This window comes from Mustela erminea, chromosome 11 (assembly GCF_009829155.1).
Source record: "Mustela erminea isolate mMusErm1 chromosome 11, mMusErm1.Pri, whole genome shotgun sequence".
Lineage (NCBI taxonomy): Eukaryota > Metazoa > Chordata > Mammalia > Carnivora > Mustelidae > Mustela > Mustela erminea.
In genome coordinates, this window is record NC_045624.1 from 21807304 (window position 1) to 21827500 (window position 20197).

A 20197-nucleotide genomic window follows, 5' to 3' on the forward strand; every position below is an offset into this window, starting at 1 on the left:
GCACTAAGTCTGAACAAAGCATTCTAAGTGATGCCCTTGCTAAGCTTTTATTATGCTTTTTAAGATTTTATTTATTTTTTTAAGAGAAAAAGAAACTGGGAGCCATGGGGTTGGGGGCAGAGCAAAGGGAGAGGGACAAGCAAACTCTGCACCAAGCACAGAACCCAATGTGAGGCTCCATTCCACAACCACATCATGACTTAACCCAAAATCAAGAGTCAGACTCCCAACCAGCTGAGCGAGCCACCCAGGCACCCCCTTACTAAGCTTTTAAAGTGCTTGTGTTGTGAGAGGACAATACAATTTTAGCCTAGGGGAGACTTTATGAGAAAAGTGCATCCTTCTCCCTCTGAGCAGACAGTCCCTCATCCTCTCAGCAGAATGCTTTTGTGCAGTGCACAACTTGGACAACTATTCATGGCAGCCCTGTTGCCAGAGAGTGCCCAGGCATGGTAAACAGAGCTTCTAAGACAATGCTTAAAGGTCCCTAAACTAAAACCCAGAAAAAGGTTTGTTAAAAAGGCAGGAAGGTCAGTCCATGTCCATATTAGGAATCAAAGGAGGCCAATGGAGAAGGGATATCCTTGCAGATAGCACACATGGGCACAGTCAAAATGGTCAAATTTTGACTGGATGACAGCTGCATGAGATTTCAGCTGTCTCGCTTTGGCAAGTGTGTTTAATGCTGTCTGGGGTACAGTTGTGCATATGGAAAGAGAAGTCTGTGAGAACCTGAGGCAGCGAGGTGGTGGACTATAATGGCCATCTCCTCATTTTGCCTGCCCAGCACCCTCCTCCTTTTGATAAATAACACCTCTGTCTTCCCCTGGGCCCACTCTTCCCAACTCTGAGGACAGGTGACTCGGCTGTCCCCACCCCCACCGTAGCTCTGGAGATGAGCCAACTAATTCTATTTCTTACCCCTCTGGCATTATCAAGTTGGCTTTCTGTCACGTGTGCCTGAAGAAAGTACACAGCTCACACAGAGACATTCTCCAACTTCAGGAGAGAGCAAAACGGGGGAGGGAATGCTGTCCAGGAGTAGATGGCCACAAAACCCATTATATCATTCAGGGAGGTCACTGCGCATCCCGGAGCCTCAGTTTCCTTCACAATTCTGTCCTACAGAATGTGGACAGAATGATCTCTTCCAGCAGAGACACATTATGATTCTAGGACATTTGTATATTTTACCCCCAAACAAATCACAGCCTTGGTGACAGGTCTGTGCAGAATACAAAGAGCCTTCCCCAGGTTTGTGGGCAGATCAGAGTAGAGCCACGGGGGCCCTGGGGCTTGTGATGGGTGAGTGTTCCCAGGAGCCTGTGGGTTGAGAGGGGCCTCTGACGGCTGAGGCTGTGGTGGGAGGTTGCAGGCTCTGGGGGCTTCCTGGAAGGCTGGGTGGGGGTGGTGGGGAGGCCCTGACAGCAGCCTCCTTGAGCTTTTCTTTCATTAATTGGGTGTCCGGTAGAGGCTATTGTTTGTTTGCTTGGAAGTTGCAAAACTATTCCTTTAAAGGGGCTGCTGGGGCTTGTGTCCGGAAAGGAGGTAGAATTTGTAACCTGAAGAGAGAAACACTCCAGTGGGCCTTTAGGAAATGTCAAGTCAGAGCCCAAGTCTCAGAACAGAGACGGAAGAGAGAAGATCTAAGCAGGAATGTCCCATAATGTAGAAGAGGAAATGGGGGAGGGGAGAAGCAACGTGGGAACAGGCAGAAGGCCAAGGAGAGTGAAGGCTATAGGAAGGGGTTGTCTCACAAAGGGACCCAGGCTGACTCCAAAGCCAGCTTCCTGCGGAAGTGATTTACTTTCTACATTGTATTTCCCTCCTGTATCCCCAAGTAAAAATTAGTGAAATGTTACCTTGAGGTTTTAGCTAGGCACTGGGGACGTTGAGGGAGGTGGATGGAAGGAAAAGAGGGTGGATGGGGAGCCACAGAGTGTGGCAAAGCTGGTTAGGCGGCCAACGGCAGACCCTGTGGGGGTGGGGGGGCAAGCGCCAGAGGCGACCAAGGGACAAGCCAAAAGAATGGATTTGCAGACATGATATCATTCCCAAGGATGATCCCAGATGCTTGGGACAGGAGAATATTCGAAAGCCAAACAGGTTAAAGTTGTCCTTCAGGACACCCCCGTCCCCAGAAGAACATGACATGCCCCCCTGCAACGCAAACTCAAGATGTGGTGTGACTTTGATGAAGTCCCAGAACCTAAGTCAGGTTCGGTGGGGTGCGGAGGTTCAGAGCCGACGACTAAAGAAAGAATTCTTAAGACGTCGTTGGTGCAAAAGGTGATTTATTAGAGCACGGGGACAGGGCCCGTGGGCAGGCGGAGATGCGGCTGCCCCGGGTTGTGAGGGGTGGCATGTTATATACCCCACGGTTGGGGGGAGGTGGTGAAGGGATGGGAGATTTCAACAGAGTTCTCACATGTTAAGGAGGGCCTACAAGGTGCCGGGGCGGGGGGAGTCCTTGCCCTTATGGCTTGATCAATGTTGTCTTTAGGTCAGGCACTAGCATCAAGATAGTTGGGAGACTCTTGGTGGGGTGTTATGATCCTGCTATCATTTACATTCCCTTCTACCTCAGTCTTCTCCAGTTTATGGTGAGGAGGGAGACATTAGGGCTTCAGGAACCGAGAGTTATTTGCCTCTGGAAATTTGTGCTATTGATAAGGTAACCTCCCTGTTTAGACCTCTAGGACATCTGTAGAGCACGGGAGATTCCTGTCCTGCAGGATTGTGATCTCTGCAAGTTAACTATTTATCGTTTTATGGCAGTCAGGGGTGCCTGAGGAATGCTACACATATGGAGGGGAGCGGGTGAAGAGGGGGTGCAAGGCGCCAGCTTTTGCTTTGTCCTCAGCCAGCCTCCTGCTCCCTCCTCAACTTCACCAGAGGGTGAGGCCCTGACAGGCTAACCATCCCTAGATTCCCTCCACCCGTAGTCAGCGGCTGTCCGGGCCATCTTATTTTTCTGAAGAAGCTTTTTTAAATTTAATTTTATGTTTTCGGTAAAGTCATTTTCTCTCCGGGCCTGTCTGGGGCGGTCAGAGGGGAGACGGAGGAGGGAGGGGGCTGGGGTGGAGGCAGCTAACGGCTCCTCACTGGACTCCCTGGCCCCCGGCCGCGCGTCCATCACTCTCAGCCTCTGCCGCCCGCCTGCCCTCACACAGGACTCTTTCAGGTTCCAAACCGCCCGCCTGGCTTGTTTTTTTAAGAAAGCAATAACCGCAACACATTCACTGTGGCTCTTTATAGCTTTCCATATGTATAATCACTCTTTCTCTCTTCAGTTTTTCCAATGTTTTTTTTCTTTTAAATAAATGCTCATAAATTTTACTGGTGAAAAGGATGAAAAAACATACCTAAAAAGAGCAGTTTGTTGGAAAGGGAAAGGAAAAAAAAAAAAAAAAAAAAACCAACCCAAGCAGAATGTAGAAAAACTGAACTCCTGTTTAGCATTATATACCTAAGAAATGAAAAACAAAAAAAGAAAAAAAAGTTCAGATTTTACGAGAAAGAGATGATTCTGTCGTATCTCTAAAACTTGCATGTTTAAGGCTTGAGCTTTTATTGGACACACTTAAACCCCTCCAGCCACCACTTTCCTGGGCTTGCTGAGGAGAGCCCCTCAGTCAGAGGAGAAAGACCCCTGGCTTTAGTCTCCTCTCAGCCGTTAGGTTCATGGAGGGCCTCACAGAAGTTCAATGATCCGGAGACCCCAGATGAGGGGTTTGGCCGGAAGCTTAAAGGGCCCTGGAAAGTTCTCTGGCTTGATGTTAAGTCAGTCACTTGTTTAACTAGAGCAAAGAAACTGACTCGGAGACCCCTTCAGACCTTCTCTCCCTTCAGAGCAGCTTCAGGAGACTGCTGGCCATCCTTCCCTACCCGTTCTCCCTGTTCTCCTACCAACAGGACTCTAATTTTATTGGGGGCAGCACAGTGCTCGGCTGTAAGGTGCTTTTCCAGCTTCCGTGAGCGCCTGACACAGAGTGTCGTGGAAGTCCGTGGATGGACCAGCTTGGCCGGGGACTCCCCATTTCTGGCCCCGGCCCTTCCTGCCTGAAATACGGTCCCAGGATGGCGTCAAAGTGACGGCAGGGTAGCCAAACGGAGCAGGCCAGAGGGGCCTGGGTCTCCAGTGCATCAAGTCACGTTCAGTCAGGTAGGCGGGTCTGCCCACTGCATGCGACTCAGTGTATGAAAAAAATAAAACCCCCATCTGATTAAGCCACAGAAAAGTGGGCTTCCGTCACCTGATGCTAAACCGAAGAAAGAATCTATAAAAGGCCCAGGAGGAGAAACACTCCACAAATACTGAGTTTCTGCTGTGCACCTGACAGGAGCTGAGTGAGGCTGAATAACCCAAACATGGTCCCTACCTTCATGGAGCAGCCAAACTAGTGGCAGAGACAAAACAACACAGAAGTCAATTAATTATCATTGTAATCCCGGAAATACACTAAAGCCTTGTAAAAGAGGATAATAGATCCACTTCTAATGGGTGGTTCTAGGAGGACTGGTGAGGAAATTATATTGAAGAGAGAAATTTAAAAAGTGGGCCATATGGAGGAAGAGAGGAGAGAATGTTCCAGAAAAGGAGCATCGCGTGTAAATGCTTCCAGCTGAGAAAGAACTGAGAGGAGGCTGGTGAGGTTGGGGCTGATGAGCAAGGTGTTCAGCCAAATTAGGAGAGGTCCCCAGGGCCAGCCATGTAGCATCTTGGGCAGTGGCAGGGTAGGGATGGGGCAGGGGGAGTTGAGTCACTGAAGGATTTTAAAGAAAAAGCTGCCTTTCAAGACAACCCCCTTCTGTAAAGCAGTTTCAGCTCCAAATTTCCTGAGTCTATTGGCTGCACACAAGTCTTGTCAACATGGCTGTGAGAACAAGTTCCTGGCCCTTAGTCCTAAGGGGCTCTGGGCATGACGTACTGCCACTCAGTTAGCTGGGTGCCCCTTAGCTACTATCCTGAGCCTGAGCTTCTTTATCTGAAAATCAAGGCAGTAAGAGTCCTAATTCTTAGAGCTGAGAGGAGGAAATGTGTTGAACCCTGTAATGCACTTGCAGCCATGCCTGGCACACAGTGAGTGTTAGGAAAGCTTATTATTTTCACTGTTGTTACTGAGAAACCCATCAGGGTCCAGCTACTCTTGCTTCTAGGGCAGTGCTTTTGCAGCATCACCTGGGCTCCATCCCCAGAGATGTGGGTTCAGGAGGTCTGGGGTGGCCTGAGAATTTGTATTTCCAGAATTTGTATTGATGCCTGTGGCCTCCAACCACATTACTTTAGGTGAAGGCCAAGGCAGCCCCTTGGGAAGAATGACCAGCCTCCCACTGCTGTAACCACCTTCAGACCTAATGGATAATAGCAGAGGGTAGAGATGCTGAGGCCCAAGGTCCCCAGGAAGACTCAAATGTGTTTTTCTGGGAGATAGGAGAGCAGGTGGTTCTCAGCCTTTAAGGAACCTCACAACTTCAGGAGCCTTTAAGGAACCTCACAACTTCTGGGGCAGATAGTAAACATACAGATTCGTGGGGTACACCCCAAAGATTCCATTTCAATCTGGGAATGGAACCCGACTACCATAACATTCAAAGACTCCCCATAGACTCTGCTACAGGTGCGGTTACATGTCGCACTTGGACAAATGATGACAGAGTGATTTTGGAGTTAGACACACCCAAGTTCAAATCTCCCTCAACCACTTCCCATGCATGTGGCCCCGTGTGGTCTTTAAAACCTCTCCAAATTGTGACCATGTGTTCCTCATCTGAAATACAAGCTTACGAATACCAGTAATATTCTCCCCAAGAGGATGAAATGAAAATATTTGAGCAGAGGGTACAAAAGTTATAATCACAGACTCTAGTGTGCAAAGGTGTAACTTGCTTTATTTGTCTATAGCTTATACTAACTCAGCCCATGGCATCGTATTTCCTCTAAGAGCAGAAAACGTCAACCTGGAGGTTCTAGCTTGCTCAAATCACTTCCACTTCCCCTCGTAAGGAAATGCAGCCCGAATCGGGATGCTCTCCTCCTCTGTTGTTGGCTCTTGCCCTAGAGAGGATCTGAGTTCTTCGGGTGTTCTTTACCCTGACTTCCTCAGGTCTCCTCATGGCACAGCTTCTCTGGGCACAGGCCTCCCCTGGCCGTGGTGCCTCTGTGGCCACTGGCTGCATGGTCCTTGGGCTCAGCCTTCTTGCCTCGACCCCAGGCCTCCTCACCATTTCTTTACTCGGAGCTCCCGAGAGCTGCACTGCTCAGGGGTATCCCGCCATATGGGCACACCCATGAGTGTACTTTAATCACCTGTCTGGACCCCCAGTTCATTCCTTGTTAATCTGCGCCTCGGCCACCATATTGGACATGGGCCTTACCTAGAGTTTTGATCCCCGCGGATCCCCGCCTCCCACTGATTCAACCTCTGTCTTCTTTTACAGGGTGGGTAGAAAGGGGGACTTGTTCTTGTTTTCCCCTGCTTCCTTCTATATCTGTGATTTATAGTAAAACCCTGTGTTCTGTGACCTGCGGGGACCAAATCACGGGTCCCACAATCCTTTTCTTTTGCAACAAGAACAACAAAATTCTGGCCCTTGCCAATGAAAGTCTTGTTTTCTGCCTCAGACTCACAGAGACCCTTTCAGCTTTCTGGTGAAACTCTTGCTTCTTCAGAGGACTTGCCTTCCCCTGAGGGCAGGACAAAGGGACCCACTCTCCCTGCTCCCCGGTGGTGGAGGAAGGCAAAAACTATAAGGAAGCCTCGGGATGGGGGTAGGGGGCCCCTCAGTTGTATCTCAGAACATCATCCCTTTCTCATCCTTAAATAAAGTGCTTGCTTGGTAAATGTCCGGCCTGCTCAGGGCCTGACTAGAGCTTGGTGACTACAGGTGAGGAGGAGGAGGAAGCTGCTTGTCTGTACCCACCTTTCCCTCAGGGCGCCCGAGATGCCGCCACCGCAGACCCACTCCTTCGGGGGAAACATTGTGCCCTCATCTCAGAGTGTAGACACCAAGGGGACAATGTGTATACCAGTAGCTCCCAGAGAGTGGGTTATGTGTTCTGGGCCTGGAGAGCACTCAGGGGAAGGAATAGGAGGTCTGCTAGCCCCCGGATCTTCCCGGATTCCTAAAGAGCAAAGAGGCATTTCAAGCTGCCCCTGGCCCCTTCTCAGTGCTGAGCCCAAAGTGGGTGGTGGCCAGCGCCAGAGGCCACCCAGCCTGTTCAAACCTGTTATTTATTGCCTAAGGGGTCAGGGTAAGGGTGTGGGGAGGACCATGGATCGATCACTTGGGGTTCAGGAGGAGCCCCAGCCTTGGGGAAGGGAGTGCGTGCTCCTGCTCTGCCCTCAGCGCTGTTGCTAGTAGGGGTGCTGCAGGGCGTGCTCCATGATGGTCCGGAGCGCCAGCCACGTCTCCTGGGCCGTGGGGACGATCTGGGAGGCCGGCAGCAGGAAGCCGTAGCGCCCCGTGTCCCGGAGCTCGAAGGTGAAGGCGTACTTGATGCCACTGTCGTAGGCCCAGTCCACAGTGATCCCGCTGGCCACATCTGGACACAGAAGGGCAAAGAGATGCCCCCAGCAGGAAGAACAGGGTGTGGCCCGAAGGTGCAGAGGTTGTCTGAGCCACAAGTGGGCCCTGGCGGCCAAACCCCAACTCACCCCAGACAACACTGCACTTCCTGACCCCAGCCTCTACCTGGCCCATGCCCTGCCCACCCTCCCCATCCCCTGCGCCAGCAAGAAGAGAGCTCCTGGAGACCACCGAGCTTAAGATCTGCTCCTTCAAGGAACATCACAGTAAGCTGGTCATTAACTAGTGCTGCAAAGAAAGACCAGCACTCACCCCTCCATTCAGACTCAGACATCAGCTCTGACCCAACCCAATTAGGCCGACGGCGCTGCCCTGGGCACAGCCCTGCCCGTCAGCTACCAGCCTGCACCTGCCCCACCCCAGGGGAACGAGGGGCCTCCAGCTGTGGCCCACTCACAGAGCGTGGCGCTGATGCTGCCAAAAATGTACTCGATCCCATGGACCTCATACAGGGCCTTCACCGCGTCCTTGGCGAGCTGGTACTGTGGGATTGCAGCCAGAGGATGAGAGGCTGGGGCTCCCCACACCCCCACACCCTCACCAGCTGCTGAGACACAAGAATTGAGGGGTCCCGGAAGCTGAATGAGCAGGTGACTCTCATGAGAAGGGAGCACAGCCCGTTTGGCTTTGAACTCAACTACATGTGAGAACAAGCTCTCCCCCTCCTCCCTACCATGGGGTCGATGGGTCCAGACCCCGGTTTTGGAGTGAGGGCCTGAACCTCTGGGGAGGTCTTCCTGACGCCTCCCCCAAAGCCCCAAGCCGCCAATCTCACCAACTCCTCCTGGTTTGGAACGGGTTCCAAAGAGTGGCCATAAGGGTACATGAGCATCTGAGAGTAGCTGTGAATGGAGATCAGAGCCTTGACGTTCCCGTGGGTGGTGATGAAGTTCACTATGGCTGCCACCTCTGGCTCCGACTGAGGGGAGGGCCCACGGTAAGTCTCAGAGCAGGGGTTGTTATTAGAACCATTTCCTGGAAGAAATATAAAACCGTCCAGAGAGTTTGAATTCCCAGGTTTGGGAAAGACGCCTAATGCTCCCAAGTATCCAGGTATCCCTTTACGTCTCCCATAGTCCTTTGCAGTTTGGTTGAGGCCCCGTGACGACTTCGGACCAATGAGAATGTGAGCAATAACGATGAGTCACTTGTAGTTTGAGGCTCTTAAGGGCAGGCATGGCTCCTCCACAGTCTCTTCTGTCTATGTGGCTGCAAGCAAAGGACTCTAGATTGAGGAAGCATCCTGGGTCCCTTTGTCAAAGTCGGGAGAAAGCTGCCAAGGAGACTCACCTACCCACCCACGTCAGACTTCTGTGCCCAAAAAATTAACTTCTACTGTGTTGAGTCCCTGAGATTCGGGTGGGTTTTTAATCACTGGGGCACACCCTAGTCTAACACATCAGAGGGATGAATTCACATGAAGACTCAGCCATGCTGCCGGCCTTGTAGAGAGCTCTCTCAGCCTGTCCTATGCTTCAGCCCTGATGGTTCCATTAGAAAAGTGGGACAGCCTTCAGCGGAAACTCGAGGTCTGCAACCCTGGCTTCCCCGATGAGCCTCGACACCTTTGAGCTGACCCTTCTCTGCCAACTCTCCCCTGCCTTGCCGAAGTCTTGGCAACAGAGACTTAGTCTCTGTTCAAGCTTTGCCACAATCACAACCTCAGGAGCAACATGGACTTGGGGCCAGAAAAACAGAGACTAGATCCCTGCCTGAGGCCGGTCTGGGAGCCACCGATGTAAAGAGCCTTTGACAATTCTTCTTGGGGACCTCAGCTGGGGGAGAGGAGCTGAGTTTCTATTTTGTTCACAAATTTAATTGGTTCCCATTTCCTAGATTCTCTGCTCTCTGTCTCTTTTCTTCCTCTTACCCTCTTCTTGTGTCTCCTTCCCCTTCCCAAGGGCCATGTCATAGAGGGTTGGATTGTGGGCTGGTCAAGATCTGTGGGTTAGGAACATGTTTGGAAAGAGCCATCCCAGTTCCTCCTCTCACTCCTCCCTGAAATGATTGCACACAAACCTGAGGCGAGGTCAGGGGTCACCCCAACTTCTGAAGCCACCTGGGGATGCCAGAGCTGTCCCCTAGACCCTTAGGGCAGTGCACTGGCTGGAGGGCTGGGGGGACTGGGCCAGGGACCTGTTGAGATGCTGCACTAGGGTTGCAGCAAATCTGTCCTCCCCAGGAGTGCAGGTGAGGGCAGCCTGAGTGGGAGGGACGGTCTACAGATGACTCATTATGCAGCAATTAAATTAAGGCAATGATAAAACCATAAACAAAATCTTCCCGCCTGAGTCACCAACCCCAGCACACACTATTTCTGTCCACAGGCAGGCCCAGAGGCGGTTCCGTCACTGGGGAGAGAGCGTCCCCCCCCTTGGTCTGCGGGGTCCCGCCTGCGGTGGGGACCCGGGTGAGAAGGGGATGTGTCTGCAGGAAGCAAGGGTGAGGAGCAGCCCCACAGGCTGGACAGTGGCCCTGTTTGTTGTGTCTGCCGGGAGCTTCTGCACCTGCTCCCCTTGATGAATGACAAACAGCAACAGATGAGCAGAGCCGGGTTGGGGGGGTGGGGGCTGAGAGCTTTGTCTGCGTTCGCAGCCCACGCACAGAAAGCAGTTCCCCTGCCAACAACCAGGTGGCTTTGCCCAAATATGGAGAAACACTTCAGGCCATTAGTTCTGGTTTGAGCTAAGCAGCATAAACTAATCTTCCCTGGACCAAATGGGAATTAGCTGCCTGCCTCTTTCTGACGTTCACAGTCCAAGTCCTCTGAGCCTGCCTGTGTCACAAGTACCTGCTAATGGAGTCATTAGCTATTTATTTTTCCTTCTCTGAAAATGTAATCTGTAGCAAGGGGACATCTCTGGAAGGACATGGTAAATTATTAAAAGCAGTAATCTTTGCGTAGTGGGATTATGGGAGCTTTTTGTCCCCTCTGGGCTTTCTTTTGTCCCCCCCATACATTTTTTTATATTGTGTATATACGGACTGGCCCCCCTTCCTGCCCCCTGTGGAGAAACACACAAATGTTATTTTCTTTAAGAGATCATTTGTCTTGCTGCTAGCCGGTTTATCCTGGGGCACACAGGCACTTGCTTCAGCCGGTTCCGAGGGGCCCACCTGGATGCCCACTCAGAGCAAGTGTGTGGTCATTCGGAGGTGAAAACACCCATTTTTACACGGTTGTGTTCCCTTACACAAGCAGCTACACACACAGTGCCAGATTCTCAGACAGCCCACACACCACGGGCTGAGAGCCTCACTCAGGATGCTTCAGTGCTGATTTTTCAACGAGAACAAACGGAAGGAAGCCAGATTTCCAAAGTGATGGGCAGATCTAGAATGTTCGATCTCATTGGTTTGGCCACCCATCTGTGGAATCTCCTTTTCAACAGCAAAGGCACTGTCTCCTTGAAGCCAAACTCCGACCCCCCCACCCCAGTCCAGTATAGTGGGTGTTGCATCTGGAGCATGAAGACTGCGCCTGTGCAACTTGTCTTGGCCAGGCCCAGCATCCCACCCATCAGATTCCTGCATTCCCAAGGTCCACATAAGGGTGTCTAGGTTTTCTGGAGGCCTCAGTTTCCCCGTCTAGTCCCTACCCTGCTGGTACGGTAAGGGAGATCATTGAGAAGAACAAGGAACTTGGGAAGAAGCTGCCCAGCTCTGCCTAGAACAGTATGACCCTGCAGACGTACACCAGCCCACGCAGCCAGGATTACAAAGCAACTGAATAAAAAATAAAAACCAGGCTCAAATCAGAGTTGATGATAAGAAATTGACTTATTCTATCATTAAAACCATTGTTCTGGCCTCCCCAAAGGGCAAATTTCAGATCGTGGCTCTCAGGAAACGCGTTTGAAGACCTTTTCTTTTGGTGGGCTCCCTACAAGGGTGGGCTAGAGAGATTGGGGGTGGGCATAGAAACTGAGTTTTGAGCAAGCAGCAAGACCATCTTGTACCTCTTGAAGGTACAACCTGGAGACTCTCTTGTACCTTCCCCCACTGTACTTAAGGTATAATTCCTGGAGTTAGTCCTGCATACAAGGAGCTGTTCCCCGCGTCTCCCAAGGAACCTGCGCATACGTGTACATCCACAGACGTGCAACGTCTCCCCATACCGCTCTGCCAATCCTAGGCACGTCCCCGGCCATGACTCACTTGCATTAGCTAACTACACTGCCTCCACAGTATGCATCCACGTAACCTGACTGTATGGGAGACGTGCCAAGGCCCCAGTACTCCTCCAGCCCGGCCCCAGGTCCAGCGGACTGCCATACCTCCAAAGCCCGACTTCCAGTTCCTGTTAAGATCCACACCAATGCAGAACATTCCAGGTCTGGTGGACTTGTTCTTCCGCCACAGGCGGTTCTGAAAAAGCCCATGGCAGGTGACATTCACCCCTTTTCCAGGGATGGGAGCCTCTGACATCCTGTCCTAGGAAGGCAGGTCTGGGGGGACAGAGAGGGGCAAAAGGAAGGAATCTCTAGGGCAGGATGGCATGAGGATGGGGCAGGACTGCAGATCCCCTGGTGGGGGGAGGCCGGAGGACAGGCACAGGCTGGCAGCAGTGGCCTTCCTGGGCAGCAGGGCAGGGATGGAATGGCAAGGTCCGAAGCCGCAGCTCCCGAGTCACCCGCCTGCCTTCGTGAGACTCTCTGCCATGAGCCCCTAAGGGGGGCCTCAGCAACCTTTCCTGCATCCGCCCCAGAGCTGACCCCGGTCCCTCTCCTTCCCAAATGCCCTCACCATGCTGTGGGTAAAGGCAAACCCATCAGGGTTGGTGACAATCTCCATGAAGATGTCCATGGCGTTCAGTATGTTTGTCAGGGTGCGGTCTTTGCCATAGTCACTGACAATCTGCAAGCAAGGGCAGAGTGGGGACGGGGCAGGGATGGGAGGCGCTGCCGGCTCTCCTCTAAGGTGGCCCGGCCAGGGGCTGCGGGCAGGGGTGGCCTCAAGCCATCAGATGCATTCTTGGTGCAGAACTAAAGACTTGGATTTTTAAACAACTAGAAGGCAAAGGATGGGTGTGGGTGCTGGGCTGCCGACGGGCAGAGCACACGGCAGCTGTTCCAAAGGACAGGAGGGGAGAGAGCCCCTGAGTTTAAACAAACTCAGTATAAATTTTCAGCTGGTGACACCCTGAAACAGTCAGGGGTGGGTAACACCCAGCCCTGCCCCACCCCCATTCCATGCTGACCTTCTTGGCCATCCAGATGCCAGTGGCATGCGTGATCCACTCCCGGGAGTGGATTCCAGTGTCGATCCAGATGGCCCGGCGCTGAGAACCTCCAGTGCTGAACTGGGTAAAAAGCACCAGGTCCCAAACAAGCGTGAACTGAGACAGCTGCAGGGCTGTCCCTAGGCTCCCAGAAGGAGGCCCCAGATGTCTCTGCACCACCTAGGGTGACCCCTCTGGGCCCAAGAGGGGGACTCTAGGCGCAGGTACTTGTGCCTGAGTCCACAAAGGGCGCGCGTGTGTGGGCCCTGATGACGCCGTGGGGCACATGCACGTGGGGAGCGGGGTGGTCCAGCCAGAAGCACAGAGCTTCTCGGGCCTGAAAGTACCTTAGACTGGTGTTTCTTGACCTTTCAAGGGCACGTGAATCCCCCAGGATCTCCCTAACATGCAGATGCTTGGTTGGTAGGTGTGAGGAAGGGTCCAGGGGTGGGCATTTCTGACAAGCTCCTGGGGACGCTGCTGCAGGCAGGTACCAGGACCACACTTTGAGGAGCAAGGTCTTAGACAACATTAAAGAGAGAACCCGCACAGCCCCCAGGGAAATCAAGGCAGGGACAGAGGAGGTCACGTCCTATGGGAAAAGAGGACACCTGGTCCTTTGGAAGAGTCCCCCAGGGCAAGGTTGAGAGCAACAGCGTTCGTCTTCTCCGAGAGCTGGATGTCAGGGGCCCTGTGTGATCCACACTCCCGAGTGCCCTTTAGGGCACATGCTAAGAATTGTTTCTGGGTGGGTTCCGTGTTCCTACCTATCCTGCCTCATTCATGACCAAGGGCATTGCTGCTGCCAACTTTGCTCAAACTCTGTTTCCGGTGGCCCCTGGGAAAGGTCGGGGGGTCTCCCCACAGACTCAGTCCTATCTGAGGGGTTGCCTGAGCCAGAAGGCCTCGATCATTTGGAAATGAGGCCTCTATTTACCTCTCTTCCCATTTAACAGATGAGGCAACCAAGGGACTAGGGGGAAAGCCGGCTTCTCCACACTCACATCCCAAGACCAGCGTGACGACTGCCATCTTGCAGTTCCCTCTCTTTAGCAACCCTCCCACCTACTTCCTGAGGACATGTCAGGTCATTGCACTGTCACCTGCCCATACCTATAAGGGTGGGTCCCTGAACACCACAACCTCTGCGCTGCGGGTCACCTCTGGGCAAGAGCACACACATCTTCTCTGTCCTTAAAATTGCCACCCCACCATGACCCCACACGAGTTCAGTCTTATGCCAGAGGCACTCACTGTAGAGTCTAGTGGTCAACACCGCCAGCTTTTACCTTCAGGACAAGAATGGACCGATTTTCAAAACTGTGGCCAATCTGAATTTTTGAGACAATATCTGAATACTCGGTTACAAAGTTGTCCATCCAGTTATAGATCTGAAAGGAACGACAGATATCAGACGGGCTCTTAGGCAGGGAGGGGCGAACCCCGGCGTCTCCCCCATGCCACCCTCCTGAATGCTTTCCCACCCCCCTTGAGGATCTAGGAGAACGCAGATGGAGAACTCCACAAATCAAAGACACCCACTAGGCCTACGGCAATGAGCTGTAGTCAGCCTGGACCCGAAGGCCACACACCACACGCAGAGCTAAGTGTGTTGCACGTGTTCACACCCTCAGCCCCCAGGCTCGGCCCCTAAGTCTCTCTCCGGCAGGGAGTGTTTCTTGCTTCCATTCTCTTGGCCCACCGAGTCCATCTGACAGACCCCGCAGACCCTGCTGTGCTGTTGGGGCCTTCTCGGCCCTTTTACATGCTAAGCCCTCTGAAGGCAGAGTTATTTATCTCTGATCCCAATAAATACTGACAGGCCGTATTAATCCCTTCCCTTCCTCTTTCAATGTATATAATTGAATTACCAAATATATGGGGAAAATGGATCTTCTATTCCAGGCCGTGTGAAACGGGGAAAGAAATGATAATCACAAGGTGGACAGTATCCTGTCATCCCAGCCTTTAACTGAAAATGGGGCCTGTGCCTTGAGTTTCTATCTGGACTGGGCGTCTCTACGTTCTCCTTTATACATAAGCCACAATCGGTCATGCCTGCCCTAGCTGGCTGTCACTGGGATCAGGAATTTTCTCAACTGAAGCAACTCTCTGTTCTACTCTACAAAATGGCTCTCCAACGTTCCTTGCCTCCTGCCCCTTTACACCCTAGTACCCACAGCTGGGGCCCCTTGACACCAGAAATGCTTGTGGGAAGGTCGAGACCCCCCTGAATCAATATTGAAACAGTGTTGGCTACCGAGACGGCCCCCTCCTTCCCCCAGCTCTTCCCCGGGGCCAGTGACGCATCTCGACTTCAGCGTCCTGCCTCCTTGACCCATTCATTACTCTGCCTCATAGCTGCCCTGGGCGGTACTGTTGAGCCCCAGTTCTCTCTGAATCCTGGCTTCTGGACCTCTTTGAAGCTGTCTTCCTGACAGGCCTTCCCCCAGTGTCTGCGCTGCCCTCCCCTAGTGTCGGCTCACACTCTCCCTCAGATGTCAGAGTCCTTCATTAGTCCCTGCCCGAGTCTGGAGATCCGGAGAGCCCAAAGGGCAACAGAGCCCGGAGTCGGCTGGGCAGACCCACCTCCTCCAGGGTGTGGTAGGAGGAGTAGCTGAAGCTGCTCGTGCTACGCTCCAACCGGCGGGACTTGGCCATGGCTTCTCTCTCCTTATCCAGCAGCACCTAGGAGACACACACACATGCTGGAAGGGAAGGGGAGGGCTGGGCCAGGCCTGCCTTCCCAGAGCCCTACCTCAGCTGGCTGGGTGCAAAGACAGCACTGACACAGGAGAGTGAGCCACTGTGAGCGTGAACTGCACAACGGGAGAAGATGCCAGTTATGAGGTGACTCTGCTGGGCCAGCCAGTGTTCATGCTGCCATTTCCCAAGGAAGCACAGGGTGAGCAAATGCCACCAACTTGCTGTGGGGCCTTGGCCTTAGTTTCATCAGCATGAACTTTGGGACAGTAACACCTGACTTGCCCATCATCACATAGATAAAATGTAATCATGGATATGAAAGTGTTTTAGAAAAGTGCTCCTCATCTATTGCCAACGTCGTTTTTGTCCTCTAGGGGCACTGCTGAGTCAAGGTCCAAGCTGAAGCATGTACCCTGGATCCCTGGTCTCCTCTGACCCACAACAGCCCCTCTACCCACAGGGAGTAGACTAAATAACTGATGTCCAGACCATTTGGAAATCCAGCTATGGACTAAGCGGGTCCAAATAATTAGAAATTTAATGTGTCAATAGTCTTTTACTCACCATCTTAACTGCCTCTTAAATACAAGCATGGGTGAGCCAAAAGCAATGTCCTTGGGTATCACTGGGAGCTGGCATTCAGTCCTCATATAGTACTTTCCACTGACCACAAGGAGGGCACATAGCTGGATTGGGTTGCCCTCCCACATCGTTCTGGGACACTTTTCCCAGCATGGGACTCAGTGAGGAGGGCAGCTGCCCTTCACCCCAAGCTCTACCCTTACATTGGCAAACAAGGAGAGAGACATCCCAGGATTCTACACTGACTTGCAGCATGGGAAGTGCCTGGGCCCCTCTGCTATGAAAGGTGAAGACCTCACCCCAAAGTCACCCTGGTTTGAGCCCTGGGACCCAATAAGTCTCGATGATGCTTTGCTTCAGGCCAGAGCAACCTTTCAGCTTACCAGACATCCTTATCCTCACTAGTTCAGCTGACCCAGTACATGACAAATGACAGGGTAAGAAGAAGTAACTATTCGTGTTAAGGAGATAAAGCAGATTGGGGGAGTGAAGGGACTCAATGGCAAAGCCAACAAAGGGCAGAGGTGAGATAAGAACCCAGATATCTTATTCCTAGCCTTGGGTTCCCTAAGGTTGTCTAGATATCAAAACGAAAGTCTAATAAGAATAATAAACACATATATTATTTATACATATATTATTTATAATATATTTATATATTACATATCAAAATATATACATATATTTATATACGTATATATATCTATATATATCTATATATTATTTATAATATATGTGATAGACATATATATATGCACACACATAGATATGCATATCTACAGTTGATCAAACCCCACACAGCTGAAAATCTGCATGTAACTTTGACTTCCCAGAATCTTAACTACTAATAGCCTACTGTTGCCCAGAAACCTTACCAGTAATATAAACAGACAATTAATACGTATTTTTTATGTTATATGTATTATACACTTACAGTAAAACAAGCTAGAGAAAAGAAAATGTTTTAAGAAAACCATAAGGATGGGCACCTGGGTGGCTCAGTCCATTAAGCACCCAACTCTTGATTTCAGCTCAAGGTCATGATCTCAGGGTCGTGAGACTGAGCCCCTTGTTGGGCTCCCTCTCCCTGTCTCTGCCTCCACTTGTGCTTGCTCCCTCACTCTCTCGCTCTCTCAAAATAAAGAAATAAAAATCTTTTAAAAATCATAAGGAAGAGGGTGCCTGGGTGGCTCAGTGGGTTAAGCCGCTGCCTTCGGCTCAGGTCATGATCTCAGGGTCCTGGGTCCAGGGTCCCGCATCGGGTTCTCTGCTCCGCGGGGAGCCTGCTTCCTCCTCTCTCTCTCTCTGCCTGCCTCTCTGCCTACTTGTGTCAAATGGATAAATAAAATCTTTAAAAAAAAAAAAATCATAAGGAAGAAAAGTACATTTACAGCATCAAACTGAATTAATTTTTAAAAATCCATGTATAGCCACACAGTTCAAGTCCATGTTGTTTAAGGGTCAACTTTATACTTATCTGTGTGTGTGTATGTGTGTGTACATACAGAGAGAGCAAATGTGTAAAATGTTAACAACGGGCAAAAAGTCCATCATACTATTCTTGCAATTAAAAGGTGTTTTAAAATAATGAAGAAAGCAATACCCCGAGTATGGGAAAACATGATACTAAAATGTCAAAAAATGACCAAAATGTTAACAATTCCTGTTAGAATAGAAAGATTATTATTTTAAGCCATTTTAAAATTTTCTCCATTTTTACATTTTGGCAACGTGCTTATACTAAAATGCGTATAATCTTCTAAATGAATAAATAATACTAAAACAAAAATAAAAGCCCCTGTGACTCAAATAAAGGAGCAACCATGGACTCTTCAGTGCGGGTGGGGGGGGGTGGTTGGAAAAGAGGTAGGACCACCATCCCTGCTGCAGACAGAGGCCACCGCCCTGTGACCACCACCCGCACCCCCTCACCCCCGCTGCCCCCCGCCAGTTGCTCACAACCCTCAAGTTCACAGATTCAAAAGTGGGACTGGGGATCATGGCCTGGGCCTCATTTTCTTTTCTTTTTGAGCACCGACTGCATGTTAGGCAATGGTGATTGCAACGTTTTCTGGCGCAATGGGGTGGGCTGGGGACAGTCCCACTGGGGCAAAACTGGGTTTGCTGGTGGGGTGAAGGAAGGAGGGACGAGCCTTGGTCCTCGCTGGCACAGGCACCCCCCTGGGAAGCTCTAACAAAAGGGACATGTCTTCTCCCAGGAAACCAACGGAAATCTCAGCAGCCCACCATGACCGACGTGTGCCCGTTGTTCTGGGCCGGGCCTAACCAGCTGTGGAGAGCAGCTGCAGGGGGGCAGGCGGGCTGACTTGGTGGACCCGGACGCCCCACTCTGGCCCCAGTGGAGTGAAGGGTCCGTACAGCCGACGGCCTAGGGAATTGGAGGAGGGCCTGAGGCGGTGGGTGAAGATGGAGGACGGGGAGGAGAAACTGGGAAGACAGGAGCAGAGGACCCGGCTCTTCCTACAGACCCAGGGATACCCACAGGAACACAGCTCCCTTGAGACTGTTCTTTGTTCCACAGAACAGCTTGGGGGCAAATGGGAAAGCGCCTTGAACTGCAAATAACTTTCCAAACACCCTCACAGGCTTGTGAAAGGAGACGACACCCGCTTACAAATTGGGAATGCTCAGCCCTCGCAGCTGGGCCCCAATTCCAAGAACACTAATCTCCCCTGGCCTGAAAACCACACAGATGTTTGCTCCCTTCACGGGGCCGGGGCCGAGGGAAGGAGATGGGAGAACCAAGAACGCAGTCTTGCCACGGGCTCAGGGAAGCCTAATTACAGCCCTGTCAGGCTTCTCACAGAAAAAAAGAAACAGCTCAGAAGTAAGCCATTTGCCTCCCTGGAAGCCATAACCTGACAAGGAAAGTAATACCTTGGTGTGAATTAATTTATGACAGGGTTAAGGAAGGATGGGAACATCGAGCAGAGAACAGCACCTCCAGGATGGAGGAGGGCAAGAGGCTGAGGAAGGCCCCAGAAAGGTGAAGTTGACGCCTGAAGGGAACCAGCACTCGGCAGCCAAACTCCAACCAGACGCAAATTGGGCGAGGCTCCTGGTAACAGCGGATGGGGAGCATCTCACACCCCACCCCACCCCCAGGCACCCTCGTTCTGTGACAACAGCAATCACCTCTCCTCATATGCCCCTGGCCTCTTCCAGGCAGCTTCATGGTGGGGGCAACTGCAGTCCGCATCTCCATGGTGGTGACTATAGATCGGGGGTTCTCGGAATGGACCCCCTCCGAGGTCAAGGCTGAACGGTGGCCCCACTGCCCAAAAGACAAAGTTAAATCCACCCACACCAACAACAATGGCAACTGCTGAGGAAGCAGATGGCACAAGGGCAGAGAGAGGACAGGGCCTGGAGCCAGGCTGTCTCAGGTTGAATCCTGATGCCATCACTGACGAGCAGGTCGCTCATCGCTCTGTGCCTCAGGTTACCAAAGCATTAATCTCTCTGTGCCTTCATAAAATGGGGGTCACGTTATCACACACTTGAGCACAGTCTTTAAGCTGTTCTCATGAGGATCAGAAGGGTTAATACGTGTAAAGTACTTGAAACGCTGCCTAGCATGCAGCTCTGAGGAGAGCCGGAGGAGGATGGCAGGGCAATAGTCACTCTTGGGGTGACTCCAGGACTCTGTGATGGAACAGTCATTTACCAGACATGACCAGGAAATCTGGATTCCTCCAAAGAGAAGTGGTATCTGAAGGACTTGGATGACAGATGGCCGTTAACGGTCAGTCAGCAACAACCCTCCTCCCAGGACCAACAGAAGGGTCAGGCCTTCTCTCCCTGCCCCCTTGGAGCAGCCGGACTCTGCCTCTCCATCAGTCCCTTGCCCACAGCTGCTCCTTTCCTCCCTTGACTTCTCCTGCTCCTTCCTGTCCAGCCTCCTCTCCTTTGAAGAGCTGCCTCCCAACCCCACCCCAGCCACAGTCATGGCCACTTTTTAATCTCTTCTTTTCAGTGAACAAGTGTTTGTTGAGCACACACTAGGAACTAGGTATGGCAGCCAACGAAACAAAACTGCCTGCCTTCATGGAGCTTACAGTCTGGCAGGGGAGACAG

General features: G+C 51.7%; 1 protein-coding gene across 1 annotated transcript in view; it reads right to left on the bottom strand.

Annotated features, from left to right (window-relative positions):
* Positions 1-7183: 7183 nt before the first annotated feature.
* Positions 7184-20197, bottom strand: part of CPA5 (carboxypeptidase A5) — a 21876-nt gene continuing 8862 nt past the window's right edge. Inside the window, exons 5-12 of the mRNA XM_032305428.1 lie at positions 15401-15499; positions 14101-14202; positions 12791-12892; positions 12337-12447; positions 11868-11958; positions 8366-8565; positions 7988-8072; positions 7184-7546 (exon numbers count right to left, since the gene is read on the bottom strand). Of these exons, the coding sequence (XP_032161319.1) occupies positions 7359-7546; positions 7988-8072; positions 8366-8565; positions 11868-11958; positions 12337-12447; positions 12791-12892; positions 14101-14202; positions 15401-15499 (978 nt within the window). The 3' untranslated portion in view covers positions 7184-7358. The remainder of the gene's footprint in view (positions 7547-7987; positions 8073-8365; positions 8566-11867; positions 11959-12336; positions 12448-12790; positions 12893-14100; positions 14203-15400; positions 15500-20197) is intronic.